Below are 26,657 nucleotides of genomic sequence, written 5' to 3' on the forward strand. Positions count from 1 at the left end.
GCTCTAAAAGAAGCCTATATTGATCGATGAATATCCCCAAAGTTTCGTTCAAGATATGAATTAGATAAAATTTTACAGAGGGTGGACCAGGCTTTTAGGACACTCTGTATATAAGGCCAGAGACTTAAACGCACGGTTAAGAAAGCAAGCAATCGACACAAATCACACGTATTATAAAAGCTCGCAGACTTTGAGTAGTTCTTTTCGCGGAACGCAAGAGACGTATAAGAAGAGATTAACTTTTGGAAAAAAAATTGAGGACTAGCACCCCCCCCTTCCCCTTTGTGGGGTCCCCTGGAAATATTGGGAGGTTCTAAAAGTAGCTTATGATCAATAAACATCCACGAAGTCTCGTTTCAAAATACGAATCAGATAAATTTTACAGGGGTTGGACCGGATTTTTGGGATACTCTATATGATATAGCCAGAGACTTAAACGCTAGGTTAAGAAAGTTAGCGTCCGGCACAAATCAGACTGAATTTAAAAGCTCGTGAACTTTGATAAGTATTCTCTTTGAGATACGGAAAAGGCGTATAAGAGGAGGTTGTCATTTCAAAAAAAAAAAGGTTTGGGCCCCCGGAAATTTTTAAAGGCCCTAAAAGAAGCTGAAATCGTTCGATGATTATCCTCAAAGTTTCGTTTCAAAGCACAGTGTATTCGCAACACATAAAAACGGCAATCCTTCGCCTCCGACGGCGAATTCCTGTTTTACATCCATCCAATAATTATCGACCAGGAGAGATGTCCATTCCTCCTGGGTCCCCCCTCCCTTCGAGCAATCGGCGTTCTCCATAGCTCACGATGGCCAACTGGCGGGTGCCCCGCTCAATTCCGAGAACGGCGCGAATATGACGTCGGAAGGTGCGAGACCCGTCAAAGACGCTTGATCACGGGCGATAGGCAAATCCGACGACCTGGCCGCCGACCAAGGGATCCGGACTGTCATAAGTGCGAGCATCGCTGTTTCCAGGTCATGCTGCAGAATTCGCCTATTTTCCGTTCGAATGAATGGGGAGCCAGGAGTACCCCAGCTCGATCGGCCAACTTCGGTGAGCAACGCCAATCCACCGGTTGACATGCGTTGATCGAGCGGACGCCTCTGCAACCCGCTCGCCGACGTTGCCAACTCGTAGGACAATATTTTATCCCCGACATTGTAATTATGTAAATTTTTTGTCGCATTTTAAGGTGAACCCCTACTCTATTTCCTCCGATTTTTTCGAAGGGAGTCAGGAATTGGAAAAGTTAAAATTGGTGATATATCATACATCCTCCGCCTACTTCCAGAAAGTCTTCCTTCTGCCAAGAGGGGACTGTTAACCAACAAAACGTCGGTTAAACTGATCGGTCGTTGGTTTTTTCTCTTTTGACATACTACGCTGTCAAATTTACAGGAATAAGCCTCTAGACAGGCTCAGACTTAAGGCATCGCAAGACATGTTTCTCCTTCTTCATCATCCCCTCCCCTTTTGAATAGGGACAGAGTCCTGTTTTCCTAGCCTCTACTTTAAGAGTCAATGATCTTCATGGAATGAGATAACCTCTGTAGGCATAAATAAGACATGTTTCCAAAGTAATTAAGCTCATGCAGAACACACTGACCACTTCAGAAAACTTCCGAAATCAACCTGTAGGCGTTAAAAGTTCTGGTTGAAATCAATTAATGAGAAAGACACCAATTCATGAATACCCAGCGTTTTCAAAAGGTTATCGGCGATCAAATTCTTGACTAAAATGACCAGAGAACAGTGTCGAAACGCCAATAAAACAGATTTCTATGGGTCTCAACTGACTTCAGCTAATTCTTCTACTAAAATCAGAGATCGAGCAGAAAATGTAACTGTTTTATTGGCATATCGACACTGCTCCAAGCTAAACTGCGGGCTGATTATCGAAACTGATAGACAAAGTTATAGACAAAGGAGACACAGGGGAAATGGAGCAATCCTGTTGGTGGAGGCGGGTAGCTACAATTAGACCAGAGGAGGGAGTACCTGATAGACTAACGGCAACCCATGAGAGAACCTATGGTTAGTCCATCATTTTCCCCCATCGTCTGAAAGAGTCAGCAGGGTGTCGAAATGCGTCAGATGAATAATACGCACGGATACATGTTTTCATAAGAAATACTTTATTATTTGTATCACAATCCAACACCTCGGCTTAATCCAAATACATCTAAGGGTATTGCTAAACCAAACTCTACTAAATTCTCGTATGATGGTCCGTTCTCTCTGACCGAGACGAAATAAAATTCGCTTTGCGGGTACCGGTACCGGTGCCCGGTGCCGCAAAGCGGCGACTACCGCGTGGTCGGTCGCGCGATGACCCTGTAACGCGCGGCAATCCATCAGTCAGCGTCGCGGCGGCGGCGGGCGTGCGGCGAGCGGTGTGACGCGCGGCGCGGCGTCTGACCGCGTGTGCAGCTTTCGCACTAATTTCACTCCAGTTCTGATCCGTCGTTTCCTTTCTCTCTCAAGTTGTCCCTGATCGCGCATTACCCACTTCTTCCATTGTCTCGATTTATGATTCCGAGCGCTGCCCTCCGTCGCTCAGTCGCACAGTATGCCTCTTCCGTGGAATACTTCAAGTTACCGTTATGTTTGTACCGACCGACTCCTAGCCCCGTGAGCGCCGAGTTTTCGTCGATGCATCGTATAAAAAATTATAGCGTCGGTTAGTTGGGTTATTTTATTAGAGAACTTCAGCATGTTAGGCTGCATCACGAGCAGAAGAAATAATGTAGCGTATACTGAAAGTCATCGACTCCATCAAGGAAGCCACCGAGTGCCACCGAACGGTTCCGGGTCTCGAGTCCTGGCAAATTCTGGTTACTTGGAAGAAAATTAAAAAATACCTCGATTAATTTTTAACTCATTTTATCATATTTATTTTATTTAATGGAGGACGCTGATGATACAAAAAAATATTTATAGGGATCGAACTATTGCTGGAAAATAATATTTTTCCCAGGTATTCATAATCTTATAAAATAGGTTGTTTCTCTTCGTACTGAGGAGGAAATATTCTTGTTCTGCCGTCTTGGGAAATCACCTGTTATGCGGAATGAAATTCTAGTTTGACAACGAAATTTAAATCGTGTTATGCGATTTCTCTGGCTGTGGTAGCCTGGGAAAACTAATCACATTCACAAAGTGGGAACTTTTAGTATCACAAGAAGAATTGACTTGGCGTGATTATTGACTTGTTTTTCGACACAGCAAGTAATTTCGTCAGCAAGAAAAACTCAGTTCGTTCTTCAGGAACGTTACCTTTCATTGTAAGTTTTTTGACGGCAAAGACAATGTATATTCAATCGATTAGTGATTTCCGGTTTTTCAAGCCGGAAATTTTGATCATCGCGTCTCGGATGTTTTTGTGAAAGATATTCTTCGGACATGAATGTGTGTTTTTTTACGTTCAAGAACGATTTTCGACAGGATTTCTGCGGTCTGCTTTCGTCCGTCCGCCGGGTCGAGGATCTGTATTCGGCGGTTTTTTCAAAGGTCTAATTTCGTTAGCGCACCATTCCTCCGGAGTCCGGATTATTTTCGCCAACGTGCGAGTGATCCCAAGAATTCCTCTCGTCCATTTTCGCTCGATTTTTTAACTCTCGCGGTCGTCATATTTGTTTTTCCTTTTTCTTCATCGGAGCAGTCCTCGACACGTAATTCGCGGTGCCGCGGCGGCAGCATTCCTCCGGATCTGAATTTCGGATGACAAGAGATCGTTTTTTACAGCCCCCCCCCCCCCCCCCGTGCCTTGGACCCCTCCCCTCCCGCCTACTGATGAGTGCAGCTCAAAAAAATTTTAACCTAATCCATAGGTGGACTGCTCCCGAATAATGTCCTCTCCCGTCGAAATTATGATTTCCGACGTTGCCACATCAATCTGGCTTTTCGTAGCCGGATAATGGGGGTGTATTTTGATTGAAGGTCAGCGACAATGCGTTATATTTATAAACACTCTTTATTTGGTCGGCTTGCACCCATCCAGTCCTCAACCATCAGTGACTCGGTTTTTAGTTGTTGCCTGGTCATCGTACATTAGTGTGCATTTTTCACTCAATTTGAAAAGCACAATGGAGGAACAGAATTGTAGAATCTCATAGGAAATAGTGACTAGGGTCCTTCTGTATGCAGATTGGAAATATTGTGGGCCCTTTTGCCACAAACTGCTTAAAAAATTACAAGGTTGACACGATTATCCGTTCCCTATGAAACCTTCTTAAAAGTGACTCAATGCAAAGATTTTTGACAGTGTTTAAGCCTCAAACGGTAGCCGATCAGAAATGGATTCCTCGTGTCTTAATTCTACCTGTGAAGCGTTTTTGACGCACGATTACATTGTTTAATAGGATTATGTTTGAGAAGAAGCTGTTTTGATGCGATGCAGCTGTCCACTAAATTTAAAGTAATTTGTAAATTATTACTTCTCATCTAGTGAGCCATATAAGACACTCAATAAAAGCAGAGATAAATATTTGCAAACATCATACGACTTAGAGAATTATTCCTTAGGCCTTCAGCATGGACACATTCAAAAGAACAATATTTTTTTTCTTTTTTCTCCAAGCTTGATGAAAAAAATCCACGTTAGAATCTCTGGATTTTCATACCTGCTGGCATTTTTGAAGTTATCTGCCAAATCATTGACCCCCACGACTCATCAAGAGATTGAATTTTTCAGATGTCCTTCACCAGCGCCTGTCAAAATTGCAGTTTTAGAGCAACAAAGTATATACTTTTGAAAAATCGTTCTCGAGTAAATCAGCTCTTACAGGAAGTAAAAATTTAAGAAGCGAAACGATGCAATTAAGTTACTGTTAATTTGATGAACTCAGCAAGAAAGAATGAAATATTTTAATACAAGAAATTCCAGTGATATTGCCTTCACCAGTGCAGCTCTTAAAGTTGCCTAAAGGTAATCCCACTTAAACGACTTTACAACACAAATATAAAAGCAAATCTTGCCAAGAAATCACAAAACAAAATGCTCATGAAGAAGAGTATGTAAACTTCTATTAATGTTCTGGGAAATTAGCAGTGAAAAAATCAATCCAGTTTATTCAATGTCCTGTCTTCCGTCAAACTGTAACGGACACTAAGCCAAATAAAAATGTTACAAATAAAGCTGCACAAAAATGTTTATGCTTCCTCGAAGACCGCACCGAAATAATATTTTATTTCGTTGATGAACGAGTTCAGCGGATTAATGTTTACGAGTCTGTTTATTTTACAAGCTCAGATCTGAATGCTAGTCAATAAATTGAGAAATTTAGACCGTCTCTTCCTTGCCCTCCTTTCATGTTTCGAGTAAGATATTAAAACATCGGCTCTCATTCGGACAAAATTTTATTTGCTCACAGCAAGAATAATTTCATGGAAATAGATTGAATTATCTTATCAGATTATCTAGATTGTGTATTCAACTTTCATTGATTGGAATTTCTCAATAGCCACGCATAGGTATTGCAAAATAAATTACGCCAAATGAATTTAATTAAATAAAAACTTTTGAAACATTGAACGCGCGTTAATCCTAATTTCACTGATTGGAACTATTAGTTTGGGAAGTAAATGGAACCCGGACAACTGTTGTGCACACATTTTTGAGCTTCAATGTGCCTGTAGTATTTAATATGTAAAATGGATCTTTATTTATTTATCAAGAAAAAAATCATCAAAAATTGCATCAAAAAACATTGGTTGGTCCCCTTTGGAAAAACAAAGAAGAAATGGAAATTTTAAATCGCTATACAAATATAATTGTTACAGGAAGGATTTTTGGTTTCACCATAAAAAACAACTCTAGTTAAAAAGACCCCACCCAGGTATGGTACTTACGCCACTGCTTGGGCAGCCAAATTTGGCATTAAAATATAAAATAAAATTGTGCTCAATTTTTCAGACAATGCAATAAGGATCCCTTCCATTTGGAATCGACGTGTAAATCATAGATATTTCAGCCAAGAAAGTATCTCTCGAATGTACATAATTTCATAACCAGCCGGAATCATATATTTTCAGAGAGGAGACGTCAGGGCACCTTACTGTTTGCCCCCTCGTGGAAATGGAGGGGGAGGGGGAGCTGGGCACCAAGTGGGACACCTTGAAACATGGCTCTGCTCCCAAAGCAACTCGATCCCAAGTCGTGCGTGAAAATTCCTCGAGGATTCTGACTACGTAAGCTGCTCAGCCACGCTATGATATTCCACCGGTATCGCTCCGATTAAAAATCTGACCATCGTCAAAGCACAATAGACCGGGCAAGTGTGACGTCATCTCACGAGACATCAATCCACGCGTGACTACCTACAAACAACAACTGAGAAAGGTCCGTTTACCTGCCCTAATACCAACCGCGTCTACCATATTGGCTCGTTCTTTAATAATAATCATGGGACCTCTAAGTTTTAAACAATAGTGTCCAGGGCCGGATTTAGGAGGTGACCACATGGGCCGCGGCCCATGGCGGCAAATGTGATTTTTCCAAATGTAGGTATCGAGGAAAGAATCTGATTCAGAAAAAAAATTACAAACGAGAAAAGGCGAAAAAATCTCTCATTTCCTAAGAGATAAAGTATAGTAATTTCTAATTTGTTCGTCTTTCGGTGATACAAGAGACAGCGCCTTTCATTAGTCTAGTTGAGAGAGAAACCAAACACGCAATTTGGCCTGGAGCGGCGCGGCGCAGAGAGCAATGATGACGAGGACTTGAGATGGAAAGAAGAGGCCCTCGGCGCGCCGGTCAGCATGAAAACACATGTTAGCGCCTACAAGACTCCATGAATACTTTACGCATTGCGTCAAACGTAATACAGTCAGCAGCGGTTGGCGCCTACAAGACTGCATGAATACTTCACGCATTGCGTCAAAAACAGTGCGGTCAGCAGCGGTCGGCGTGAAACGCATGGCGCCCTACAAGACTGTATGGATACCTCACGCACTGCGCCAAACACTGCAGTTGGCGCAGAGGCGGAAATTAAAATCAAGAAAAAATACTCTTAATTCAATCGGATTTTTGCTTAAATCAAGAACCAAGCCTCTTAATTTGGGCGGATTTCCTTTTGATTTAAGCGAAAATCTGATTGAATCAAGAGTATTTTTTCTTATGAATGTTTTCAAGAGTCTGGACTCTAGATCCAATGTGTTTTCTTTTTCCTGTACATGTCATGATGCACATAATTCCGTTCGACAGAGATACGTCCATTTATTACGCAGATTCTGAAGTTAAGAGTGTATTTCGAACTTCCTCGATGCGCTCATCGTGATTTTGAGCCATTTCTGTAAAAAAACAACTCTTCCTTTGGCTTTGGCTGAAGTTTTCAACACACCCATTGGCAATCTCGAAAAACTCCGGGGCACCTGCTTCTCGAATTCGGTGACCGCGAATAAAATGGAGCAGGTCGAACGCGCGGCTCGGAGTCGTGTTTGCACAGGAGCGGGCTCGTGTGCCGGGGGTGGGCGGGGGTGGGTTGCGGGGGCGGAGATGGAAGTAGATCAAGTGCTCAATGGACATGAACGATGGCACGAAGCCGGTCGAAACCATTTAGCGGAGCCGGGTGCCGGGTCCGGACCCCGGAGCGGGGAGCAGAGCCAGCGGTGCGTCAAGGAGGCGTGATCCGAGAGCGATCGCCAGCACCTCGCGCACCAGCTCCGATGCTCGACACCCCGATTTCGGAATCGGATTCACACCGCTGCGCACTCTTGAAAAAGTAGACACAAGTAGACGTCATTCTGCGATGTGGATCTATCAGTGCTCCATTCCATGACCGTCAAAAGTTCCGGAATTCGAAACTTTTTCGTTCCAATTTCTCCCACTCCATGGCCGTCAAAAGTTCCGGGATTCTTTTTAGACTTTTTCAAAAGTTCCGAGAAAGTTCCGGAAAATGCGAAAGATCTGGTACATTTCAGAAATTTCAAAAGTTCCGGGATTCTTTTACGATTTTTTCAAAAGTTCCAAGAAAGTTCCGGAAAATGCAGCGAATCAGAGATTTCGGAAAAATTCAGGAAAATCTCCAAAGTTCCAAAATTCAGTGAATTCCGGGGAATGGGAGCACTAGGATCTATCTATATTGGCGGCGATTTCTGCGAACATTAAATAATTACATATTATCTATTGACCAAGTCACAGTATGCTGCAGCAGGGTAACTGTACATTTTCAAATAGATAACTATTCGAGCTCCACGCTATGTATTGTTGCCTATGCGGCTAAATTGAAGGCAGACCTTCAGTGGACGCGGACTGCCATACAGTTCATGCATAGTTGCCTGTGGGCTTTATATTAAGAGAGTTTAGTGAGGAAGATAGATGTATGTTTTTCAAATAGATAACTATTCGCGATCACCTGTATGTCTGTTGCACACGCGCTAAAATTGATCGCAAACTTCAGACGAACGATGATTATCAATTAACTTATCGCACTGACGAGTTTAATCTACTGAGTCGAAAACACAGGCAACACACTAGCAGGGGAGCATCGAAAAAAACATCCAAAGCTCCGTGAGACTCCAAAGCCTCTTAAGTACTTATTCAAAGCTTCTTAAGTGCTCCTGTACGGTGTTACGTATTATTAAATGTCGTGTTTGCGTACACACCATTTGAGCAAAACCGTCAAATCGGCAAAAAATTTCGAAGAAAAAAGTTCTTTGCATGCTTTAAAAAGCTTTTTAAAGCATATACTATTCAAACTAAGTCTCCTCTGAACAATGCGTTGGGTTTATTTGACATTTTGGTCGTAAGATACACGTGCCATATTGCAAAAAAACCTGCGATCTTAGTTATCATACTTTTGTGTTCCTTTTTTATCTTAAAGCAACCACTCGTTGAACCCGAACACGGTGGTGTAATTCTCGTAACGCAGCTTTCCTATCTTACAAACAGAACGATAACTCTAGGCTCAGTTTTTTTAACATAGTCTTCAAGTCGCAGAAAGGCTTGACAATAGAATCTCCCAAGAGCCGATCTCCACACTACTAAATTAGGGCAAATCTCAATCGGTAAATACGAAATGTAAGTTATTTTCAAATAGGCTAAATGTAGAGAGGTCCCGTTTGCTTATTTCCATTCAAATTAGAATGAGAATCAGGAAAAGTATTCCGGTTTATTTCATCGCTTGTAGACTATACTAGGCCAACTCTCCGAATGACTACGATTCGAGCGAGAACAAAAATAGGGAAGTTTCATCTCCATCGGGTATTCCTTCTGTTTTTCGTCTCGTTTTCCCGGAGAGGAGGCGTCGATCTCCCTCGTCCAATCAGCGCGAGAGCCTCGTAATCGGGCCAACAACATTTCACGGTTTTTATGCGCATCCACCCGCATAATTTACCAGTACGCGACCGACCGGTGCAGCAACGGTCCGACCGGCCGGAGTCCGCCTCGCTTGAAAAAGGAGCACCCGAAGAAAAAAGACATTTTCTCGCGTTGGATTTTAATTGTTCGGGAGATCAGGTTTTCTTTTTTCTCCCCGTCGCATCGCCGATTGTTCGGTTCGGAAAACTCATTTCCACAATCGATGACTCTCTTTCGAACCGAGCGATGTTTAATGAGTCCTCGTTTTCGAGTCGAGTTGAAGCGGATTTTTTGCTGAAAAGAACTATGAGCATAGGGTTCGCGTTGGACGCAGTTCCTTTTGCAGTATAAGTACATCCAAATGGAGGAGTCACTTTCAAGTGAAATGCAGTTTGGGTGATACTGGTATTCTACTGCAGCAGCGGGCTGATTGTTGAAATTGATAGACAAAGCTATAGACAAAGACGACAAAATGGATATGGAGGGATCCTAATAGTGGAAGCGGGTGGTTACAATGGACAAAGAAGGTAATAGACTAACTAACGGCAACCCGCAAGAGACCCTATAGATAGTCCATCATTTATTTTCTCCCTTGGTCGATAGGATCCAACCATTTCAACCAATAGGATCGCTCTATAGTCCGTGTCTTCTTTGTCTATAGTTTTATCTATCAATTTTAACAATCAGTCCGCAGGTCCGAAAGTTTGATCAACATAAACCGGCGTTTTCTGCATGCACGTTGAAATAGCGTTGCTTCGCGAGGAATTTTGGGATTGTTTTTCTATTACTCAAATATTCATGATTAAAAACGTAAAGAATCGTATGATGCAGTTCATTTTTTCCTCGAGATCGTGACCTGGCATGAGCCGTCCCATTCTCGAAATGTGCATCACTAAAAAAAAAGTTCGGTCGTATGTACCGAAGTGCAGTGTTCAATATCATCCCAACTAATTCGGTTCGTCAAACTGAACTTTTGGTTTGTCAAACCGAACTTTCGGTGCGTCAAACCGAACGTGTGCGGTAAAGTGAACTGACGAACAAAGTTTGGTCATGAATGCCGAATGTTCGGTTACAGAACGAAGTTCAGTTTGACAAACCGAATATTTGAGATGATATGGAACACCGAACGTTCGGTTCACGTGACCGAATTTTTTTTTCAGTGATGGGAGGCGATTGACCCAAACAACCACTTGATACACACGGCAGCTTGCTCGCAAAGTAAAAGAATTGTCAAGGCGTAATGAGGAGCCGGTGCATTGGACGTGATCGTTTTTGCGTGAGATCAACGTCAAATCACGCACATCCTCGTCCAATCACCGGTAATTCAAGCGAACTAGTCGAAAAAAAAAGAAAATAAAAATAGAGCGCAGGGAAAAAAAGTTGAAAATCCAATGCCGGCCACGGCACAACGGGTTTCCCAATTTGTAACAAATGACGGAAAAACCAACTTATCCCGAGATAACGAGGTGTGCCCGGATAATAGAATCATTACACTCGGATCGGTGGGAGATAATCTATTTAAATTGGACGGTTTGGAGGAAAAAAGCCCCGTTCACAGTGTGTGGGCACTGTGCCGGAGCGGACAAAAAGCAGGGATAATCGAGGATAAAATGCTCAGCGAGTCCATTTAATCCGGTCGTGTCACTCCCGACGACAATTTTCCGGGACGTGTGCGAGGCGTCCAACGGTGGATCCGCTGATGACGCTTAGGCGTTGCCGTTTTGAATTCTTAGGGATTTCTGTGTGTTTTATGAGTCGTATGAGAGAGGAAGATTCTCCCAATGTATTTTTGAGTTCTGGAAATGAACCAGGAGGCTATGCGCGGCCCAGCCCTGGATGAACACTGGTTATAGAGCCGACTGAACATATAACTTCGTATCATCAAGGTTTATACCTCGGCAGGACGGCAAAAGTTCATGAAAAATAAAATCTTGAAATTTCAATTGAAATATTTCTTGAAATTTCAAAAATTCTGAAAGATTGAAAAATACCGGTTCCTTTCCATGGTTCGCAAAATGTAAAAATTGTGAATTTCTTCTTTGTTTGTGTGTGTTGAGTGCGGGTTGCATACTCTAACCCCTGAAAAATATGAAATATTTCAAAGCCTCGTGAAATTTCATGAAATATTTCACAGCCTCGTGAAATTTCATGAAATATTTCACAGTCTTGTGAAATTTCATGAAATATTTCACAGCCTCGTGAAATTTCATGAAATATTTCACAGCCTCGTGAAATTTCATGAAGTAAGTCACAGCCTCGTGAAATTTCCGACATTTCATTTTTTCCTACGTTTCATGCCACCTAGGACGCGGTGGTACTCCTCCTTTACATTCTAAAGCGTGCGATGAAATCGTACTTCGGTGCAACCAATGAGCAACGGAAACGCAACCGAACGCACTCTCGATATGAAAGCTCTCTACGTGAAATACTCTATGTAAAACACTAGAGCGGAGAAGAAAGCGAAATGAATCCGCCCGGCGAACGAAAGTCGGGAGGGAAAAGCTCAGGTCGTTCAATTTGTCATCCAGATACGCTCCGCCCGCACTTATGAGCTACTTTTAATTGTATTCTAATCGCGGGGGCGAGGCGTTTTAACGGGTGGGAAAAAAATAAACAGCGCTCGGCGTATTAACCTCCCGCTGGATTTCGCACGCCACAAGTGGTTAATTGTTCTAAATATGCATTTTACATTCAGTCCGGTCGGCCCGACACCGAAGCTTAATTAGAGGCAGTTCTCACTTTCCCTTAACTACAATAACCTCACGGAAACTGAGATTCTCACTTAATTGTTTGTTGAACTCTTTCCGAATCCCCGCGGCCCCCGTGTTGCCCTCGGCAGGATGAGTTACTTTATGGAATTTGAACGGACTCGCTTGGCACTACTCTCTCGACCCGACTTCGTCTATCATCCCACTACTTGGTTTTTTATGCGTTTGCGTGCGTTTCATTTCGGACTGAAAGTTACGTCTACTCACGCTTTCAACCTCCATTGAGGGGGTCGGAATGAGGGAGGCTCCATTGCGTTGCAATGTTGCTGGGTTTCACTCGACGGCTTGTTTATTCTTAACTATTCTTAACCATTTTATATTTGGATTTATCCAACTGAGGATGGCTGAATTTATCAGCCGAAACGTTTATGGATTTTGTGAAAAAAATCCATGTGAAATAGCCTTGGTACCACGGTTTGAGTGAAGTAAAGTTTTGCTATTGTATGATCTCTTGTCACGGGCTGCAGAGCATCTATCATATCTTCATTGATTGATGCGCTGTGGAAATACAATCAGAATTCATGAAAAATTAGGGAAGGTCTGAAATCGACCTTAAGTGACTAAGTAGGTATCCAAGTCAAACTTTGCAACGTAGTGATAAATTCAAAGTTTTTAGCTATGTCTCCTTCCATTTTTGAACGCGTTTTCGTTGCAAGCTCCTCAATAGTTCACCGATGTCATTGCTAGTCAAAACATCTCATTATGGAGTTAGTTAAACATGTCAAAATTGCGCCAAAAATTGCACATCTTGACTGTGCCGCCAAAGAAAATCAGTAAAAATATAAATATTCTTGGCAGTTTTAATGATTGCGAGCTTGGTAAAGAAACTTTAGTAAATTAACGTGTTAAGAATTTGACCTGAATTGAAGAATTTGATAGTTGTACTGTGATCTAGTTAATTTTAGGGACCGGATATTTTCTTTATAAACCCTTCTGAAAACTCATACACGGAGAAAAAAAATTCGTGCGTGGGACCCGAAGTTGAGGTCTTATGGATCTCTGAAGTTTTCGGATCACGTACCTAAAAACTTGAGGTCCAGCTTCCGAAGTTCGGATCAAACATCTGAAGTACTGCGGTACTTACCGAAGGGTTCGGTTCACACATCTGAAGTACTTTGGTATGTACTGAAGTGCTTCAGATGCTTGACTTGAACTTCGGCAGCTGGACCTTAAGTTTTCGGATGCGCGATCCGAAAACTTTAGAGATCCATACGGCCTCGACTTCGGGTCCCACGCACGAAGTATTTTTCTCCGTGTAAAAAAACTTTAGTAAATTAATGCGTTAAAAATTTGGTATTCGTACTGTGATCTAGTTAATTTTAAGAACCAGATATTTTCTTCATAAACCCCTCTTAAAACTCATAATAAATAAAAATATGTGATAATAAGCCATGAAATAAGAATTTTGCTCTCAAGTGCGCATCATAGATTACCACTGTAGCCATAATGGCGCGCTGTCATAGGTCAGGAATAGTCTGTTACTTTTCCTATTGACTATTGCTTAATTTTAATCAATTATTGTCATGCAAACGTCGGCGTAAATAACGCAGGAGGACTTGCGGAATGTTCCGCGTGCATTTGTGCAAAGGTGAGCTTGCCTCAGCTTCCTCCATCTCAGCTCTCCGACGCAACGAGTGGAGCGCCATGGCCTCATCTCGCACGAGAGGCCCGACCTAATGAGTAACTGAACCAGCGGGTTGATTCTTGAATCGTTATCGAATGAGTTTGATCGAAAACTCCCTATCTTAGCAATGCTGTACATCGAGCAAGGTCATTCGATAAGGATTCGACAATCGACTCGCTGGAATAATTGAATTGAATTACATTTTTCAATAAGGAACCACTATTTCTAACCCGTTTTAGAGAACAATATACATGCCATTGGTTTCCCTATGCAGATTTGTGCTTTTATGGGAGCTAGAGATGGTAGTTCCTTAGTACGAAATGCAATCCAATTCACACTCAGAAAAGAAAGCATCAAACCTTTCAAAGGAACCCAGAACTTTCTTTCGACCCATATTTGAAAAAAAATCCCTCCATGTCAAGATTCACCTCAGTAGACAACAATCCCTACGTTGCCATGCTACGGAAGAACGCTCGTATGAGCCTTCAGTCGTTGTCAAATTTCCTTCGATAAAACGCGAATTTTCAAGTAAATTTGTGAGTATTTCTCTTTTGATTTTTCAAAGGATTTTTTTCGTTATTTGATCTAAAAAGTCTGAAAATTTCAAGGAAAAATATTCATAACTTTCTTCAAAAATACATATTTTCTGGGAGGAAATTTGGCAACATTCGAATGCTCTTACGGCGTTTTCACTTAGCACGGCAGTATTGCCACTTGCATTTGTTCGAAAAGTCTGCATGTGGGTCCCTTGAGCGGCGTGAAGGTATGGACGGACGAGCAATGCGGATTGCATAACGAGCCTCAATTCACGTGTCGCGCGGTTTAAGGCTGATTAATTAATTAGCGTCGTTCTAGCTGCCCCGCTCGGCATCGGCCCGACTCGGCGAATAATTCATGAAAAAAAATTGTGAAACTACCGCTCGTGCTTTTGCACGTTGCTGCCTCTTAGTGACCGCATGCGGCCTTTGATGTCCTGGGTCCATTGCGTTCGTTCGCGACTGCGCACAGGAAAAAACACGCATCTAATTACGGTTTTCTATGAGTGCTTTGCGATAAATCGATTCATCTGCCATTTGAACTTATGGAAAAGGATCGATCAGTGGGGTGTTTCCCGGACACCTTAAAAATCGATTCTTTGCCGCAGCGTTGAATTGAAAAATAGCGATAACCACTGTTATGCGGTTCTTGCCTAGCACAGGAGCACAGTGTGAGCGGTTCACGTGGCTCTACTGGTCAGTGTCGAAGTAGCTATAAAGCTACCGGTGCTCTCCGGTAACTAAATCCAGTGGCTTTAAAGTGTCTCAGTATGTCGTCACCTTACAAGCGCGCTCGGTTTAATCGTTGAATCCTTGCAGGTTGAAAAGAGCCAGACTGCCCATTCTTTATCAACACGGATAAGGATTTCGAGTCGGTGATGTTGAGTCATAGGGACCGTTTATGAAATCGCCACCTTCCGGCCAAAGTATCACAAGCGCCGTGCAACGTTTAAAAATTCCTGCCGCCAGTTTATTTTTTACGGAGATATTGTTGGTTGAATGTCAAAAGTTCCGAAAGTTAGTAGTAGTTCCGAGAAATGGAAGCAATAGCCAGAGACATGAGACACTCCACTGGCCTCTTGGCGACAGGTGGAAGCTTTTACTTTCGGGGATTCAACACTCCCTTATGGACAATTATTAGGGAGCAATCAGCGAGCGTTTGGCGCAATGCGAGAAGTATTCATGCAGTCTTGTAGGCGCTAATATGGGCTTGACGCCGACCGCACTGTTTGGCGCAATGCGTGAAGTATTTCTAAAGTCTTGCAGGCGCTAATACACGTTAACGCCGGCCGTACTGTGTTCGGCGCGATTATTCTAACTCGCGTTAGAATAATCGCGCCATCGAATAATAGAGCTCAAAAGGCCCATGTTGTGTTGCGACGCCGTTATGAGCATTCCAACGTTGCCTCGTTTCTCCCGATAAGATATTTTTTTCCGAGAAAAGTTAGGAAAGTTCTTTACACCCACGACTATTATTCAATCTTTTCACTTCATTTATCATCAGAAGGTAAGGCATCGATGACTTGTCACAGAGACAAGAGACCCTCCACTGGCCTCCTAACGACAGGTGGAAGCTTTTACTCTCGGGGTTCCAACAATTCCTTATGGACAATTATTAGGGAGCAACAGTCATCACCCTAATTTCGGCTGTTGACCTACCTACATGGTGGATGATGAGCTTCGGGTGACGTCATGAGTCAAACATGTTTCCCAAACTACGGCTTGTTTTGGCTTGTTTGCAAAACAAAACTGCCAACACGTTGTTAAACATCAACCATGTAGGTAAGTCAACAGTTTAATGTTGATGTCCCGAAAGTAAAAGCTTCCACAATAGCCGAGATACGAGTGGAGGGTCTCTTGTATCTGGCAATAGCTCGGCAACTGGAACAGAAGTTTGGAGCTCATGATCGGGAAATCCGGTCGGTCACACCAAAAACTTGTATGTGCTATACGAACCGCAGTTCTTTCTTCGTGCATAACTTCGCTTCAACCCAGCGCGGACCGGACCGGACCGGACCGAGGCGGCGTAACATCCATAAAATCGCGAGGAGCAGTTACTGTCACCGCGTCGGGCGTCGCATCGCACCGCGACGGATGATGCGCTTCGGTTCCGGATTAGCGGGGGGGGGGGGGGAGGGGCAATCCGGTAGGTATGAGACACGCGTTAATCTGGCCACAATGGGTCGCGCAAGGACAGGGCACAATGGGACTGCGCCTGCGCGGCACGTCTGCTACCCCCCCCCCCCTCTCGGTAGCCCCGCACCGTTCATCAGTCGTGAATTTCAGCCGCGCTATGGAAAAATGGAAATCCGCGTGTCGTCCCGGGCAGGTGCCCACTGGTTCCCGATCGCCACTTTCCTGCGCTGCGTTTGAGTCTCCTGGAAGAAGGGGTGGAACTTTCCTGATGCGTAGTCTATCGCGGGAAAATTTGATCAAAACGTCAAATGTCCGAGCAGGACCCCGTGCGATCAGTTCCTGCACTGCGTCAAGTCCTGGAATAGGGGAACTCGATGTTGCATGCGAAATGTCGATCAAACGTCCAGTAAATTGCCTTCGACAATGCCGTGCATTAAATCGAACAGGGTCATTATCGAATTGAGACGCAATATCAACAATACGACTTGCAAATAGGAGAAATTTGCATTAAGAAATTTGAATGCTCTATTACTTCATCTAGAGACGGAGATGCCGTGAAAGATGGTAACTTGCTCAGCGCTGATATTCTTTCAGAATCCGTCCATTTTTCCGTAACTAAGATTCATGAAGCTGACTAGTCCATACAAATCAGTCGTTCATTTGTGAGCAAAGAATTTCTGCACTGAAACGTACTAGGTGGCTTCTCAGTAATCTGGTACTGGAAATCTATATTCTCTGAGTGTAAAAGTTTTAAGTGGTTGAAATTGTTTCAAAAGCACGTAAAGTGTATAACTCTCTTCTGAAAGTGATAAAAATTACTACTGATGGTCAGAATCTTTATACCGAGATGTAAAATAAACTGGATGATTAAAAGTACGGCGATTTACGGGAAGTCCTTTCAAATCTAATTCACGGTCGATCCGAATGTGCGAAGCTGATTGTGAGTCAGTCTCACGCGGAGCTGATCGGAAACCGCTACGCATCCGTCATTCCATCAGTCATAACTCATCTGTGCTCAACATACTTTCTCGGAATCAGCGACTGTTACCGTGGCTGCTTATTTATGGACAGAATGTGAGCCCAAAGACATCCGAGCAAAAATCCGAGCGACATACGCGTCACAAGGGAAACCCGCTCGCTGACGTTGATGGCAGGCGTGTAGTTCGGTGTTGAACTGGTTGCGTTTAGCCGCGGGACGGCGCATCATAGCATGAGCCATTGGTGTATGCTAAATTTTTCACCTTTTAATGAAGGGCCTATGTAGCACACTGACACCCGATGAAACCTCTATAAAATTAGGTCTGTCTCTTGATGGAATAATATAAATTTACGTAAATAAAGAAAGAAACGAAATTTGAGAATTGAATTTCATTATCAAAAAACTTAAACGCAATTTCTTTGTATTTTGTTACGAGATCATAGACTTTAAAAAGTCGTCACGGTGTATGTCAACGGTGAATCTCCTGAACCACGTATTTCGGTCTGCAACCTTGCAGATTACCTATCATACTTTATTTTTTTAATCGAAGAACTATACTGTGATTTTCTGTATACTGTGGTTTTCCTCTCTGTGCTAAAAAAATTCTGAGGAAAACTAAATGAAGAATTTTGAATGATGAATTGATCTCCCCTTAAAAATAATGAGAAATAATTTCTTCTTTTACCCGTCCGCTTAATGACAAGACTTTTTGGTATACTTTTAAGTTGACTTTGGAATCAATAGTAGGTAAAAGTTATATGTATGCCGTTTTATTCTTGAATGCTTCATTAGAACGACAAAAGTCAAGGTACTCGAAAATGTTTACCATTCAATCAACTGTTTTGGCACTTCTGCAATTTTAAATGTGATATTGTCTTGGGGAATAAATAATTATTATTCGTGTTTCACATACAGTAAAGATTAGTTACACTATATCAGTATTTGTTAAAACGCTAGTTTCATACAAATAATGTATCTTCACCTTAAAACATGATACAATTTTAACGATTTTTATCAGATGATAAAAGCGCATCAGTATTTCCCCCATGTTCCCCGTGGATCATTCTTCACCAAGTCACACTTACTTCTAGCATTATTTCATTTTAGTACCCACAAAAAAACCAAATAAAGCAGATAATCTAGAAATGTCTGTTCAGATACTGAAAAAGATGCTTCCCACATGGTATCAGATGACCACCCAAGAAGTGTGGTCTACCGACTATCGAGTCATATTCCGAGGCCTGAGACAAAGCGGGATATTTTCATAACCGCGGATCGGCCATAGGAAGTCTGTACACGCGTCACTCCGCTGATGAAACCGCACAACCGCACTCTTTAATAAAACCATGAGCGTATAAATCGCCATTCTTTCATACGTTTCATACGAGGATGAAGATACGCGCTTCTATCTTTCGCGCGAAGAATGATCGTCAACTCCAGTGGAAGGGCCCGAGAATTACTGGATCCGCGAAATCAGTAATGCGGACAATTTGCATTCGGGCCATGCCGAGTGCCCAGTCCATTTCTCCACGCACCAGTTCTGTTCTAAATCTGTCATCACGATTCGCGACCACTCACCCCTCACGAGTCGAGCGCCTTTTAGGTGCCCCTCGTGACCTTCAGCCGGCAGCATGGATCAAAACAAAAGGAAAAGGGGGAAAATGAAATAATGTTTTTCAACAATCTACTTTCGATCATGAATCTTAATATTGGCGAGGTGGTTAAACGATGGTTCGACCTTGTCAAAACTTGCATGAATCCGATAATGCCTTCTTTTCTCTATACCGTACAATTTTTCCCCGAGGTAGATCGTTATTTCGTCGCCTTCCGGCCAAAGTATCACAAGCGCCATGCGACGTTTCAAAATTTCCGCCGCCGTTTCATTTTTTCATAGAGAAATTAATTATTGGTTGAATCTGTTTGAAAATTTCACTGAGTTTTGTCGACAGCACAAAGAAAATTCAGTGAAGTTTTTGGACAGCTTAGTTGAACAATTTCTCTGTAAAAAAATAAAATCACGTCGTAAATTTTGAAGCGTCGCATGGCGCTTGTGATACTTTGGCTGGAAGGAGACGATTTCGTGTTTAATTTTTCGATTCGATTTACACACGTGTAAAGGGTACACGTTTCTAGCCCAGTTGCAAGAACAGTAGTTTTGCTTGGAGGTGTGTCTCACACAAATTTTGGCATGGAAAACACCTACAATTTCAAACCAAACCGAAGTTACAGTCGTCTGGAGTTTGCAGTTCAAAAAATGCAGTCTCGTGAGAAACATGAAATTTTACTCTGCCATAGGTGGGGCTCGAAGTCGAAATAAAATGCAATCAACACCCTCTATGGGCACAAAAATGAACTAAACTTCGATCTCATGCTTTAAGATACCACAGGGCGTTTCCCGTTGAAGCCCCAAATTCCAATTTTTTTACCCAACCCGATGAAAACCACTCTCCTGAAAATGTTGCCTCTTAATACTGACTGAGGTGTTTTTCCAGCGAGCCGTCGCACATTCTCTGACTACATGAGATTTTCATTATGACTCACTTCAAAAATTATTCTAAATCGTTCTGCTCTGGTTATATTAGTTTTTTGTCTTCACTATTTAGCTGTGATTGTTGAAGGGAAAAGGCAAGAGGACGTTTGGGAAGTCATCAATTAATTTTGATACTTGTAGTACCTTCATAAGTTTTTGGTAAAATAAAACTCAACACTAGAGAATTTTCAGATTTTTCTCGTGTTGGAGAGACAATATTAAAATACGTTCACTACATTTAGAAGTACAATTATGAGAAGTCAAGCATTTTTTGCAAAAATTTAAGAGGAACTTTTCAATATTTCATCTCCAAAGCTCAAAATGATAGTACATTACATCCATCTCGTATTCCTCATGACTCACTTTCCTGAGTTTGTGCTCAAAGATCCTGTTATAGTTATAATACGGGTCATAGTTATCAATACAGTATTTGTTGAGCAGTCACAAATTTCATGTCCGACCTCTCTAATTGACTCTATCCACTGTGCGCAGAGGTCTAACCTCCAGATTAATAGAAAAACATGGTATAGTCTATTTCAACATGAGGATAACTCAAAATATGACCGATTACTGAATAGGTGAGGCATGGTATTCTATCTAATAAAAGAAAAAAATGAATCGCGGCTCTATCATAATGCTCATGGCCATTTTTGGGCCCTACCAAAATGTTCTATTTGTGCATTTTTCATTTGTCCATTTCGATTTATATTATCCGTAAAGCAGTTTTAAAAGTTTCCGGGGATACTCCAGACTGTGCGTTATCGTCTTCATTAGTGATATTTGTACAATATGGCCGTGCGTATACTTAAAGTTAATTATAGTATATTGCGTATACTTATAGACGTTCCTTTCCCGTGTTTTTTCGTATAATAATTGCGGCTTCCGAACATTCACCTGGTATCTCGACGTTCAGATTATCTCATTCGACAACTGGCAGAGCCGAGGCTCCTTGCGGTCATGGACCCATGACGAATTTCCTGAGTGGAGATTGAATGTTGCTGATTTTTTGCCGCGAGTTCTGTGTTTTGTGAAGTTTTATTTTACCGTGAGATATTTTATTCCTGAGCTTCGGAACATTTCACCGTCGTAATGGGCCCTGAAGCTGCTTACTGAACCGCAGAAACTGATAAAAATGTCTATCATCATAATATTAATCGACCCATTCTCTTTACAAGTATACGAGAATGTGTTTCTCCCGATGGCACCAATTTTTGTGAAAAATACAAATAATTCAAGAGCGGGGATAGTTAAATATGTTACATTTTTATTGGATGACTTTATGAAGAGAACTACTTATCTTTTTAAAAAGCTTTTAAAATGCACCTTTAAAAAAACCAATTTTTTAAATAGTTGACAAGCGAGCATGATATTGCAGATGACCGTATATAGCCTTCATCTTGCCATTTTACAAATACTTAACTGAATATGCTAGCATCAGTGCTTTGGTATAACCATCATTGACGTGAAAAGATAGTCTAAATACTCCTCTTTAACACACAATTTTTCAACGAGCTCTTGCCAATTATATGAGCCATAGGAGCAGTTAAAAATAGCTTATATGAAATTTATATGAAATGTATATACATAATAATTTTTGTAAACTTGTAAAAAAAAGTAAAATTGTAAAAGTGTATTCTGCACTGTCACGTAAAACTTTTCAAAATTGCGATACGCTTGAACGGATCTCACCTCTTCAAATAGCATGGTCGCGATGAAAAATCTAAAAACAATTCCTTGCAAATTGTCGCGACGATCGGAAAATTAGCGATGACGTGCTGTGCGAGACCTGTATAAAAATATATCAGAGCATAATGACGCCTGTTATTTTCCTCGAAGAAAAGAGAGAAAGATTTAAATCTTTTCCCGGAAGTTTACAAGAAGTTGAGTCAAGTATTTTCGAGAACCCTGTTAAGCCGGGAGCACTGAATGAACTTATCATCGCACATTTTATTACATTCAGCAATTTCACGATTCTCTCGATAAAGTTTAAACGCTCTGAGAGACATCGCACTGATCAACGTTTTTCAAGCAGCGAACCAATTACTTAAATCGGCACGACATTTTCAATATTTTTTCTGCTCTCGGAAATATTCTTACTTACATTGTTATCGAATCTGTAGGGTAAATTTTCTTTGAGCTTGAAAGGTCATCATTATCCTCATTTGCAACCGAGCTCCAAGATGCGGACACAAAGCTACAACAAAATGAAGGACATTCGATTCCTTATTTCTTTGTTTTTCTTCTCACCTATGAGAATAGGTAGCATGAAAAATTTTGAACGCAATTTCCACTCTCGGGTATTTTCCTCCGTGTATTTATTTCGTCGACTGAACCTAATTTCGTAAAGGAAATCATTTTGAGCTAATAATTTTGAGGAGAAATTCAGGTTTTCCCTATATAATATATAAGACTCGATAACATTAGTCTGAGATTTTCCATAATTTCATGATTTTTCAACAGTTTTTTATTCTAGTAGTGCACGCAGACTAAACTTACCAGGTAATGATAAAGATTTTTGTCATTCTTTAACACCCCCGCCCCCCTAATTATTTTTCTGACTTGACTTTTATCTTTACTTCTTACCGGACCCTCTAAACGCATTTCATAATTGTTCAGTATCCTCTATAACGTTCTTGATACATAGCCTCTGTACTGGTTTACTTCTTTATATTTGTCACCGAAGATGATAAATGATCTCTAAAAAATGTTAAACTTAGATATTGCACAACCTGCTCGCAAAAAGTGAGAAAGCTTACGCCGAACGTAGTGAATTATAACTCTTCAATTAAAGAGGAATTTCTCTAAGCATAATTATTTCATATCGTCCCCAATCTCCGGTTGTCTCAAAATGTTATTTAAGAAATTAAAATTCCCGGATGGTGAAGACAACTGTACGGCCGAAACTGTCTTTTGAGCACGAATACTCTCGCTGTGCTTAAAGTACGTCTTAAAAGCGACGCGAACCCAAAGGCACCTCAAAAAACTCGAGTTCTTGAATTAATTTCTTCTTGTTTTATTACACTGATTTACCGAAATGGGCTACACCTAGAATGGCATTTTCAGAACAATCCTCGGTTCAACAAACAAGATATTCCAAACATCTGGCTGCTTGCTTCTCTCTCACACAGAAGTAGCCTGACTACATCGCTCTTTGTGTGATTCCATCTCACATTATTTTGAAAGAACCGTTTTTTTTACAGAAAATAAGCAAACGTCTATCTTGGAATTTTGAGAGTATTATCTCCGTAAAATAGCGAAAACCCATGAAAAACTTCAAGGCGCTGTAATTCTAAGTTTCCATGGAAAAAAAGGGGGAAAAAACAGTGGACTGATTTGTGCATAATTAGTATTTAGAATTTCCGGCTCAGTTTAGAAACAACGTATGCACCATTAATTTTCTTATGTCCTTAAGTTTTTTTACGGATTAGCCATTTGCAAATGCGGTCAAAATGCAGCTCGGCTGTTCTGGTCATATACGTACATTCGATGTATTTATGCTTAAAGGAGCTATGTTGCGCGCAACCCTTATGCACATAGTTCTTTTCAGCATTAATACATCCAATGAAGGGGTGAAACAAAGATAAACAGTAATTTCTATGTGACTTTTACTTTAAAAAAATTCTCCTGATATTGTATCATTCCAAAGCATATTGCAAGAAAATCTAATACGCCACAAAACAATCTAAAAAAATTTCTCTGAACAGAGCGATTTATCTTTTGATTAAGACATTGCTAGATAAAGTGTAGCAGGTGTAGGATAAGGGTTCTAAGGTGTACCTCCGGTCGATGGAAATTTTTAAACCATTTAGCGGAGAGATATAGGAGTAAACAAATTCTGAAAAATAGACCAGAATGAGAAAAATTCTATAAGCTTATAAAAAAAAAAATAAAAAAACTATGAATCTATATGAAAATCTATGAAAAATCTATCTATGGCGTATTTTTTCTAGAAGCGAGGATGGGAGGAGGGGCAATCAGCCATGCGTAATCGACTGCCCCTCTTTCAATATTTTATAATTTTATCAGTTTATCAATAACTAAACTCGACATACTTAATCAAACCCTCCGTACTGAATGACCATACTATGGGCAGTAGCTAATTTAATTTAAGAAAATTAAAAACTTACCTAAAGTCTACAGACAATGGGCGAAATGGTACTAGAAAAAATCTATATACACGGAAAAAATGAAATTGCTGACCTAACAATTCTATAGTTTAAAAAAAACTGTCTGACATGTTCCAATGTAGATTTTACAACAAATAAATGCGGAGTAAAATTAGCTTTTCAATATTGTAAAATTTACACTTAACGACATGTCGGACATATTTTTTAACACTTTAATTGTTAAATCAGCGATCCGTTTTTTTCCGTGTACACTGAAAAAAAAATATGGTAGATTTTACAAAACTCTGACATAGTGATACGGGAATGGTATTAAACACCAGACTCGATGGTAGCATTTACCACATTATGGTAAGTATCAGCAAAGTTCTTGTGAATAATACCATAATTCTGGTTATCTTCACTACATGATATCACTGTGTAAAAAACAAGTAGACTTATAATAGATGTTACCATACTTTTTTTTCAATGTGAGTTACTTTTTAATTGACTTACATCATTTTCGTCGAGGTAATTGTAGACTTCAAGCTTATCCAGACGAATGGTGCCTTGGAAGGGATAGATGAGAGTTCCCTGGGGAATAGGGGCGTTCGTCCACACGGTCACTTTGGTGTCCGGAGTCTTCTTCACCGACCGGACACTGGGCTCAAACCGCGAGCTAAGCACAAGCGACAACTCCTGAGGGATCAACACACAAGTTTCCATCACGCTCAACGAGGATTTTCTGAGTCAACAAACAAAATCTCAAAAGTTTCACTTCAACGGAAATACCCAACTTCCTTCACACGAACCACACAACACCGCGACATTGCTCTCAGCGATTTCAGTAGTAAATAATGCTCAGTAGTAGTAGTAAATAACGCAAAACTCAAACGCACAAGCGAAATATTCAGTTTGGCCAAAAAAAAAATAACGCAACGAAACAATGCACCTGCAACTGGTTTGCACTTGAAATCTGCAAACACTACAAGAACACGACACGCGAAAAGAACCGGAAAGTCTAGTAAGCCAAAGCTCGAAACTTTTGGACCCTCGAGAAAATACCCGGGCCACGAGGGTGGCACGACGAAGGACTCGCTTGAACCACGTGGTCCAAAGAGCGAAACACCCCGGACTGGGCGCAGAGGCCGCCGAACTTTCGCGGAAAGCTGCGCGGTCGCCGAAAGCTCCGGACGTAAACAAAGTTGACCTTGAGCGGCGCAGAGCGCGAGGTGACCTTGTAGGCAGACGAGTCAGTAGCCACTGATCCGCGGGTACCCGAGATAAGACAAGTGCAAGGCGAACACGTGGGCAGAGCCAGGCGGGCCCCCTCCTCGGCACCTGCCGGCCCGGCCGCGAGAGGTGAGTCCAAGAAAGTGGGCGCGGCGTCTTGAAGGGGCTAGCCAATGGGGGCGCGGGGTCGCGCGCGGCCGACCAATGGCACGCCGCGACGGATAGCGATCGGAGCTACCGGTTTAATTGATCTTCGCTAGGATTTACAGGTAGACGCCGCGCGCTATTGCGTGCTGCCCGTGCCGCATCGCGCTGATGCCGCGCCGATCCAGGACGGAGTCTGCGCAGTCCTGGATGATGGTCCATCGGCAGTTGCTCCCTGAAGATCAGAGCTTGACACGGTCATATATAAGTGGTCCATTTACAACGGAAAATTCAATGAGGAAAGTGTTTGTTCATGGAATCAGTTGGACGTAGTCAAACGAAAAGAAACCATGCCGCCCATGGGCTACCTGTATTTTGCCGCCCCCTTCTCATTCGTTTCGAAACATCAATAAAAACCATCAAGTGAACGTGCCAGCGGGGGAGGGGTGCATAAGACGAGTTTACTCGTGTTGGACAAATTTTTCGGGAAAGCCCTGTCAACACTACTGGCAAAAGTTCACGGAACTTTGCGCGAAATTTATGTTTCGTAAACCTATCTCTTTGTGGACAAGGCCTTCCATTCATAAGAAATGAACGATGAAATTATGAAAGAACAAACATAAATGTGGTTTAATGATTTTAACTTCCGCCGCTCCGCGCAGACCGCACCGTGTTTGGCGCAATGCGTGAAGTATTCCGACAGTCTTGTAGGTACTATGATTTTCAGGCCGACCGCTGCTGAACGCACTGTTTGACGCAATGCGTGAAGTATTCATGCATTTTGCAGCGCTATCCGTTCACGGACCAGTGACGCACTGTTTGATGCATGCGTGAAGCATTCGCAGTCTGAGGCTAGTTTCAGCGACCGCTGAGCACGTGTTGAGCAATGCGTGAAGATTCAGCATTTTGCAGGCGCTATCCGTTTCACGCTGACCACAGTGACGCACTATGTTTGATGCAATGCGTGAGTATTCGTGCAGTCTTGTAGGCGCTAATATGTGTTACATGCCGATCGATCGCCGCGCCGAGGCTTCTCCTTTTCATCTCAAGTCCTCGTCATCATTTCTCTCCAAGTCGCGCCGTTCCAGGCCAAATTGCGTGTTTGGTTTCTCTCTTAACTCGACTAATTAAAGGTGCTGTCACTTGTATCACTGAAAGACGACAAAATTAGAAATTACTATACTCTTAGGAAATGAGAGATTTCGTCGCCTTTTTTCGTTTGTAATTTTTTTTCTAAATCCGATATTTTTATACCTACATTTAAAAAATAATTGCAAAATTTGCCGCCCCCTAGATTTGCCGCCATGGG

At 41.8% G+C, this 26,657-nt stretch overlaps 1 protein-coding gene across 1 annotated transcript in view; it reads right to left on the bottom strand.

Moving 5' to 3' along the window:
• The window catches only part of LOC109043344 (uncharacterized), a 173,989-nt gene extending 147,917 nt beyond the window's left edge, over nucleotides 1–26,072 (bottom strand). The window contains exon 1 of the mRNA XM_072299280.1: nucleotides 24,488–26,072. Within this exon, the coding sequence (XP_072155381.1) occupies nucleotides 24,488–24,697 (210 nt within the window). The 5' untranslated portion in view covers nucleotides 24,698–26,072. The remainder of the gene's footprint in view (nucleotides 1–24,487) is intronic.
• Nucleotides 26,073–26,657: the final 585 nt, after the last annotated feature.

The sequence above is a fragment of the Bemisia tabaci genome, chromosome 4, assembly GCF_918797505.1.
Source record: "Bemisia tabaci chromosome 4, PGI_BMITA_v3".
Lineage (NCBI taxonomy): Eukaryota > Metazoa > Arthropoda > Insecta > Hemiptera > Aleyrodidae > Bemisia > Bemisia tabaci.